The sequence below is a fragment of the Martes martes genome (genome assembly GCF_963455335.1).
Source record: "Martes martes genome assembly, chromosome: 14".
Classification (NCBI taxonomy): domain Eukaryota; kingdom Metazoa; phylum Chordata; class Mammalia; order Carnivora; family Mustelidae; genus Martes; species Martes martes.
In genome coordinates, this window is record NC_137902.1 from 57722948 (window position 1) to 57732352 (window position 9405).

General features: G+C 39.9%; 1 protein-coding gene across 1 annotated transcript in view; it reads left to right on the forward strand.

Annotated features, from left to right (window-relative positions):
* DNAJC12 (DnaJ heat shock protein family (Hsp40) member C12) overlaps nucleotides 1–8695 on the forward strand; it is a 37082-nt gene extending 28387 nt beyond the window's left edge. The window contains exon 5 of the mRNA XM_080823328.1: nucleotides 8369–8695. Within this exon, the coding sequence (XP_080679454.1) occupies nucleotides 8369–8463 (95 nt within the window). The 3' untranslated portion in view covers nucleotides 8464–8695. The remainder of the gene's footprint in view (nucleotides 1–8368) is intronic.
* Nucleotides 8696–9405: the final 710 nt, after the last annotated feature.

The following is a 9405-nucleotide window of genomic DNA, read 5'->3' on the forward strand; positions in this document are numbered from 1 at the left end:
AAAGATACTTACTTAGCACTGACACGGACACTGGAAGACACATTCCCCAGTACATTCCTTGCAAGAGAAATTTGGGGCATTTCTGAGAGTGTCTTGTGCTGGACTGAAATAACACTGCCATTTATTGGGTGTTTACTGTGTATAGAAATGTTCTTTATGTGCATTACTTTACATGTATTATCTTGTCTTATGTTTAATTTATAGACAATTTATTTACTCCTCACTACAAGCTTGTGAGGTTGGCACCATATTGCTCATTTTACAGATGAAAAAACCTGAAGCCCAGGGAGGCTGAGTGATTTTCCCAAAGCTCTCCAGCTTGTCTGCAGCAGGGGAGGGGGCTGAACTAAGGCAACTTGGCTTCAGTCTGTGTGTAAGGCAAGGCATTGCACTACCTTGAGAAGATACATCTGGAAGTAGCTCTGGAGACATTCTGGATGATAGACAGCTCCACTGAAGCAGGGCATTATAGAGATTAAGTTCTGACGCTATACTACCTAGCTCTACCACTTGTGATCTGTATTACTTGGTAAAAGTTACTTAACCACTCTAGATTTCAGTTTCCTCCTCTATAAAAGCAAGATTGTGACAGTACCTTCTCATAGAATTATCATGAGGATTAAATGAGATCCATGCAAAATGCTTATCACAGTGATTAGCCTACCCAGCCGGTCTTGGGTTAATGTCAGCTATTGTGATCATTTCTTTGTGTTTCCAGCCATCCCACTGTGTCGATCTTGTATAGGTGTGTTTTGTACACAAACTGTCATTGTCCTTCAGAGTCTTGCTAGGCTCTCAGGTTGTGATTCAGTATCTCTTTAGAATTTAACCTTTAAACCAAAGGCTCCTGAAAGTCCTTGAATCCTTGAATATTTACTGAAGAAAGGAAGACAGTTTGTGGTGAATTATAGTCTTTCTAGAAATAGTCACTCGAAATCTCCCTTTGGGGAGAACTTCTACATGCTCATTACCTGAAAGAATAAGGATTTTTAGGGTGCAATTCGGGTGTCTGTGCTGGTTACTCAAGATATCCTCTTGTGGAGTCCACACATGGATTGCATCAGCCTCATATCTGGGCATGGTTATAATGTAACAAGCTGATCAAAGCAGAAGACCGAATTTCAGAAAAAAACAGTGTTTTAGGCACGTACACACGTACAAATGGAGACCTACGCACAGGCACACACAGGCAAACATTCGAATGTTTCTTTACTCAGCCCAGAATGTTCAGATCTGTGCTTCCTGAACCCCTGGGACCTCCCTGTGCCTCTCTGTTTCAGATTCAGACCTAGTCTGAGTTCTCTGGGGCGTGTTAGGGGGGCGAAGAATGGGGGGGGGGGACATCTGATCACTTCAGAGCCTCAGGCATGAGGCTGGAATCCCTTGGATCAGATTCTAGGAAATTTTCTCTACCTTTAAAAAACTACTTATTTATGGGGCACCTGGGTGGCTCAGAGGGTTAAGCCTCTGCCTTCAGCTCAGGTCATGATCTGGGGAGCCTGCTTCCCCCTCTTTCTCTGCCTGCTGCTCTGCCTTCTTGTTCTCTCTCTCTGTCAAATAAATAAATCTTTGAAAAAAAATCACTTATTTAGATATTTTTAAATACCCCAAATTAATAGGAGCTTGTTATTAGAAAATTCAAAGAAGCACATGTAGATAGTGACTTAGTGTCTTACCCCAGGTTCCCATCATTCTCTGCTTCTGTTTCCTGAAGTAACCAATGCAGATGCCCAGGTGCGTCTCCTTCCGCATTGTCCTCTATGCTAACACAAGCCTGTAGAAATATATGTTCACTTGCGAGGGCTTTAAAAATAATGGTGTTATATTGCTACACAGTGCCTGGAGCACAAAGTCTGGAATCAGATCCCTGCATTTCCACAGATGAGTTGCATGACCTTGTTCAAGCAAGTTAACCCCTCTGTATCTGTGTTTTCTTATTATATGGCCAGAACGTTAGTGTCTACGTGATATGGTTTTCTTGAGTAATAAATAAATTATGTAAAATATTTAGACCAGGTACCTGGTAGGTGCTTTTTTTGGTGTTAGCTTTTATTATTATGGGGCTTCTCCTTAGACTCTTACATTTAGAATTAACTCATCCTTTTACTTTTATTTTTTTTTATTATGTCCTTTTATTTATTTATTTATTTATTTATTTTTTAAGATTTTTTTTTTAAATGTATTTATTTGACAGACAGAGATCACAAGTAGGCAGAGAGGCAGGCAGGAGAGAGGAGGAAGCAGGCTCCCTGCTGAGCAGAGAGCCCGACGTGGGGCTCTATCCCAGGACTCTGAGATCATGACCCAAGCCGAAGGCAGAGGCTTTAACCCACTGAGCCACCCAGGCGCCCCTATTATGTCCTTTTAAACAGCAGATAAGGATTCCACATGATAGTATATTGTAATTTACTCAGAATAAATTGTGATGTCAGGGTTTTTTTTTTTGTAATCCTATTTTATTATTGTTAATTTTCAAATTCCAGTGTAATTAACATACAGTGTTATGTTAGTCCCGGGTGTGTAATACAGTCTGATGTCAGTTTTGATGCCCTCACATGGTGAAGTATATTCTCTTACTGTTACTGAGGGATGAAAGGTGGGGGGAGCAGTGAGAGGAGGGTCACTGTTCTGAGAAGCTGTCGTTGGAGAATAAGAATTACGAAATTTTACTAAAGGCCACATTTACCATTTCTTAATGCTGTTTAAGAGATTATTGACTGTAGGGGCACCTGGGTGGCTCAGTGGGTTAAGCCTCTGCCTTCGGCTCAGGTCATGAGGCTCAGGTCATGATCTCAGGGTCCTGGGATCCAGCTCCACATCGGGCTCTCTGCTCAGCAGGGAGCCTGCTTCTGCCTCTCTTTCTGCCTGCCTCTCTGCCTACTTGTGATCTCCCTGTCAAATAAATAAATAAAATTTAAAAAAAGAGAGAGAGATTATTGGCTGTAAAGAGTAGCACCGTAAAGCTGGAGTTTGATATACCAAAGTGCAGTTGTATGATTATTTGTACCTTTATTTTACTGCAGCGTAAATTTCTGTTAACACCCACATTTAAGAAATATTATTCGTGTCTGCTTTACCGAGTCCAGAGTTGCTTCTCACCTACTTTTTCAGCATATTCATTAATTTCTTCAAGCAGTGGTTCATATTTACTTTGGAGTTTGCCTTTTGATGCCTCTTCTGTGATGGCCATCTGTCAAATAGTCCCCATCCTGTTCTGACTCTTCACTGCAACCAGGAAAATATGGAGCACAGCCCCCGAAAACCGGTGTGTGAGACAATCTCACTTTTCCTTTCTTCCACTTAAAAATGCACTAAATATGGCTTCTGACCAATGCCATTCTAGAATAAAATAGTTTATGTAATGTTCTGGAATTTAAAAAAAAAGATCATATGTAGCTGATGTGTGCAGCTCTGGACATCTCTGGACATCTGCCTTCCCGTTGCTCACTCTATGGTTTCTACCAGAGGGTTTTCTCTGGCAGTTGAGCCAGCATGGCAATAAGCGTCAGGGAATAAACACCTTTGGGTTAGCCATTGGATATTGATGAATGTGAGTGGGAGGCTCCTTTACTTCTCAAACTGAGAGAACTCTGTGGGGGTTTTTATACTGTCTTCCAGGGCTCTCTAGTGCAATCAAGCCCTGGTTGCCCAGGGTAGCAATCTGCCTGATAATGTACCTTTTATAAACTTGGTTCCTTTCCCTATTTTCTTACCAGGACATCCCTGAAGCAGCTTTCAGATTAACCACTTATTGACCCTGGCTCAATCAGGGGAGCAGGCAACTCTTTTTTTAAAGATTTTATTTATTTATTTGAGAGAGAGCGAGCGAGAGCTAAAGCATGTGAATGTGAGCAGGGGGGAAGGGCAGACAGAGAGAGAGAAGCAGACTCCCCAGTGAGCAGGGAGCCTGACTTGATCTCAGGACCCTAGGATCATGACCTGAGCCAAAGGCAGATGCTTAACCAACTGAGCCACCCAGGTGGCCCAGCATGCAACTCTTAATGTTGGGGTCATGAGTTCAGACCCCACGTAGAGTGTGGAGTCTACTCAAAAACAAACAACAAATTAGCTACTTACATTGGAATTCTTATTTGGGGGTCTATTTCTATTGGAACCCAAGCTAGAAAACACCTTTTTCAAACTGTAAAATAACAAGTATATTTATAGTAGAAATGTGAGAAATATGGTCAAGCAAAAGGTGGAAAACACAACTTGTAATCTTAGCACCTAGAAACATATCTATCATTGATCTTTTGGTGTATTTTTATATATGTTAGTATACCTAAAATTAAGAGGACCATACTGTACATATTGTGTGTGTGTGTGTGTGTGTGTGTGTGTGTGTATTTCAATCACAGATTGTCAGAAATTTCCTTTTGCTTTTTCCTGAAAAGAAAATTCTTAAATTTGTTTTCTCTGATAATTCTAAAGAGAGTACAAACAGATCGTTTTCTTAAACAACCACTGTCAACTGTTCTGTGCATATTTTTCTGATTAGATATTTAGATAATATTTTAAGATATCAATGGAAGCATATTTTGTATATTATTCTGTAAGCTTTTTTTTTTTTTTTTTAAAGATTTTATTTGTCAGAGAGAGAGAGAGGGAGCAGCAGGCGGAGGGAGAAGCAGACTCCCCACTGAACAAGGACCCCTGTGTGGGACTCCATCCCAGGGCCTGAGCTGAAGGCAGACACTTACTGATTGAGCCACCCAGGCATCCCTATAAACTGTTTTTTTTTTTATTGTTTTTAATTTATTTGACAGAGAGAGATCACAAGTAGGCAGAGAGGCAGGCAGAAAGTAAGAGGGGGAAGCAGGCTCCCTGATGAGCAAAGAGCTCGATGTGGGTCTCGATCCTAGGACCCTGAGACCATGACCTGAGCTGAAGGCAGGGGCTTAACCCAGTGAGCCACCCAGGCGCCCCTATAAACTGTTTTCTAACTATCTGTCAGTGATATGAGAATTTATCTATGACCATAAGTATTAAAAAATTGTTAATGACTATATCAAACACTTTTTTAAAGATTTTATTTATTTATTTGATAGACAGGGATCACAAGTAGGTGGAGAGGCAGGCAGAGAGAGAGAGGGAAACAGGCTACCCACTGAGCAGAGAACCTGATGCAGGGCTCAATCCCAGGACCCTGGGATCATGACCAGAGCCAAAGGCAGAGGCTTTAACCCACTGAGCCACCCAGGCGCCCCAACATATCAAACACTTTTAACCAACTTTCCATTGCTGAAGATTTAGATTGTTTCTTGATTTTTAAAAACATTTATAAATCATGATAAATATCCTTATGGTTAAATCCTTGAGAACATCTTTTATTATTTCCTTAGGATAAATTTCTAGAAGTAGAATTATTGGGTTAAAATTTACACATTTTAGCGAGTTTGATAAATTTTGCCAAATTGCCTGCAGCAGATTTTTTGCCAATTTACCCTCCCTCTAGTAGAGAAGGAAAATGACCTTTTCTTTAATTTTTAACAAAGTCGTTTAGAATTAAAGAAATCTTACTGTTGTGGAATAAATAATTTGTTTTTCCAGAGATCCTTTACCATTGACCTTTTACTTTGGCAGCTGTTTGAAAGTTGTTTCCAATTTCTTTGCAAATGAACTCCCAAATTCCCACCACTGGAGGTATCTGTAAATATCCTTTTATTGTTAATCATTTAAGCACAGAACGTTCTTTCATCCATGTAAACTAATTCTTGCCGATAAGAAGTCAAAAGTTGGCTCTACAAATCAAGAAGAGAAAGATCAATATTCCAAAAGTAAAAGGGCGGGAAACTTTATAAATAGGCAGTTTAAGACAGAAAATACAGCAGCTTGTAAACATATAAAAATATTTAATCTCATTGTAATTAGTGAAATGATAACTTTTCTTAATGTATGCTTCTGTGAATCAGTGAGACATAGGATCAACCATCCGGTTAAAAAAAAATGAGCAGATAATTCATAGAACTGAAAATACACAAATAGCCTTGGAACATATGAAGAGATGCTTTAACTCACTCATACCAAGAGAAAGGCAAGTTAAAACTGCACCATTTGGTACTCATCTGCCTGGCAAAGGTTGCTAAGTTCGTTAACATGGTGTTAATGACGGTGTAGGAAAATCAGCTGCTGCTGGGTCAAGCTTTATGGAGAACTGTCTGGCAGTGTCTGTTAAAACTGCAAATGCACAATGACTTTGACCCAGCCATCCCACTTCCACAAATTTTATCCTACAGATCACCCATGTGCAAAATGACATGTGTGCCATGTTATTCATTGCAGAATAGCAAATAAATGCCCCTCAGTAGAGTTGTGTTTTTGTATATCGTACAATAAAATTCTCATCCACTGTAAGAGAGAATAGGAAAGCTCTTCATATATAAAGAGAAACCATCAGGGATGCCTGGGTGGCTCAGTGGGTTAAGCCGCTGCCTTCGGCTCAGGTCATGATCCCAGGGTCCTGGGATTGAGGAAGGAAGGGTTCCTTGCTCAGCGGGGAGCCTGCTTCTCTCTCTGCCTCTGCCTGCCACTCCCCTTGCTTGTGCTCTCTTTCTCTCTGACAAATTAAAAAGAAAAAAAAAAAAGAGCAACCATCAAGGTATATTAGAAACAAAAAGTCAGAAAGAGACTAGTGGACCATCTGTTAGCATTTAGGATAAAGAAGGGGTGGGAAGGTGGTGTTGGAGAATGTATGCATGTATTTGCTTGTATATACCTGGACTATCTCTGGAAGGATAGACAGGCAGCTGGTAACAAATTTGTCTACTGGGAACATCAGAGGAGAGGAAGGCAGAAGACTTTTGGAGTAAATCTTTGTGCCTTTTGAATGTTAGCCATGTGAATATACTGCCTACTTGAAAAATAAATAAAAATTTTAAATAGACAAAAATCAAAAAACAAAAAATAGATAAATCAAAGAGAAAAAGAAATCTGGGATCTATAGCTCATTTTATTGTTATGTTTTGTGACCCCACAGAAGTCCCCCCTTTTCTTTTGGAGTAGGGTCTTCCTGTATATAATATATAAATAAATGAATATTTAATATCAAATATTCACAAGGGCTTTATAGAAAAATTAGCAGGGTAAGGGGACAGGGAGGGATGGAGGTTGGGGCTGGGTACTATTTGCATCAAGTGGTCAGGAAAGGAGCTGCTTAGAAATCCAGAATCAGGGGGCACCTGGGTGGCTCAGTGGGTTAAGCCTCTGCCTTCGGCTCAGGTCATGATCTCAGGGTTCTGGGATCGAGTCCCGCATGGAGCTCTTTGCTCAGCATGGAGCCTGCTTCCCCCTCTCTGTCTGCCTACCTCTCTGCCTACTTGTGATCTCTCTCTCTCTCTGTCAATAAATAAATAAAATCTTAAAAAAAAAAAAAGAAATCCAGAATCGGGGCGCCTAGATTGCTCAGTCGTTAAGTCTCTGCCTTCAGCTCAGGTCATGATCCCAGGATCCTGGGATCCAGTCCTGCATCAGGCTCTCTGCTCAGTGGGAAGCCTGCTTTTCCCTCTCCCACTACCCCTGCTTGTGTTCTCTTTCTCACTGTGTCTTTCTCTGTCAAATAAATAAATAAAATCTTAAAAAAAAAAAAAATCCAGAATCTCAGGCTCCACTCCAGACATCCAGAATCAGAATCTCCAGTATAACAAGATCTCTAGATAGTGACTATGCATATGGAAGTTTGAGACACCCTGGTCTAGCTAATTCCTACTCATAGTCACTTTGAATGTGACTTCCTTCCAAAAGTCTTTTCTCACTTTACCTTTACTCTACCAAGTCCACACTGAATGACTTTCTCTGGTCTCCCATTCTCCTATGTGTTTCCCTCCATATATATATATATATGTGCTGAGTACCATGAGACAGCAGTGCATATATATAGATATATAGGACTGGACTATCTGGACTATCTCTGGAAGGATAGGCAGGCAGCTGGTAACAAATTTGCCTACTGGGAACATCAGAGGAGAGGAAGGCAGAAGACTTTTGGAGTAAATCTTGTGCCTTTTGAATTTATATATATATATATATATATATATATATATATATAGGCACTGCTGTCTCATGGTACTCAGCACAGAGGCTGGCAATATGTAATAGGTGCTCAAAATAAGTTTCTTTACAAATGAATAAATGAATGGGTGCACCAGGCCAAATCAAAGTGTGTGTGTGTGTGTGTGTGTGTGTGTGTAAAAAAGAACTCGAACGTCTACTTAAGGTAATCAGTTTCTATAAGATATTGGTAATCCATATTAAAGACTTACTTGCATTTCATTTATTGCAGTGAAATCTTATCAGCAAGCTATTTTGCCATGACACTGTGAGTTTTCTTTTACTACCTCTCTGATTTTAAAATCTCTTCTGTGCTTTAAAGGTTTTTCAGATGGGAACTCTTGGCACCTTCGTTTCCGCTGGTCTGGGGATGCTCCGTCAGAACTCCTGAGGAAATTCAGAAACTATGAAATATGAAAAGTTCCTGCTCGATTGGAGAGAGAGAAAGCAAGACCACCTCCTGTGCTGCCAACAAGGCTTTGTTTAAATCTTAAAAATGTTATGTTTCTCTGTCTTGTTTGTGAATCGCTCAGTACTGATTGATTCCTCCATCCTTAAACCCATTTGATCACAATGTGTTTTTTAAATGAGAAAAGTTTCAGATTAGTTTCTTTCAATATTTGAATACATTAAAGCTCTTAGATCCAAAGTTAGCTTGTATGGTGTGTATTTTCCTGTTAATGTTACTTGTAGAACTCCATTTTAAAAAGCTATCTCTGTATTTAAATAATTTATTGATATACCATAATCACTCTTAGTGCTGGTTGTACAAGAAATGTTTTCTGACTCTTGACTTAAAATGAAATGTGAAATTACTTGTCTAAACTCCATAGAGTGAAATAAATCTCTTCCCAAAATTCACAATGAATTTGTAATTTAACTGTATTTTGAAAATAATTTGATTAGCTATTTCTTTTATTTTTTTTGAAGATTTTGTTTATTTATTTGAAAGAGAGAGAAATCATAAATAGGCAGAGAGGCAGGCAGAGAGAGAGGCTCCCTGTTGAGCAGAGAGCCCGATGCAGGGCTCGATCCCAGGACCCTGAGGCTTGACCCACTGAGCCACCCAGGCGCCCCTGATTAGCTATTTCTATTTTAATTTTAGTATTTATAAAATTAAAAGGTTATTTATTTGAGAAGACATGTTTTGGGAGGAGAGGCAAGATGGCAGAGAAGTAGGAGACCCTGTTTCAACCGGTCCCCTAAAGGGAGCTAATTAGCTACCAGAACACTCTGAATACTCATGAAACCAGCCTGAGATGTAGGATTATACACTTCTGGATCCCTATGGGGGCAGAAGACGCCAGTGGAGAGGTAAAGCAGATTGGGAACAATTGGACTGATATCAGAGGATAAACA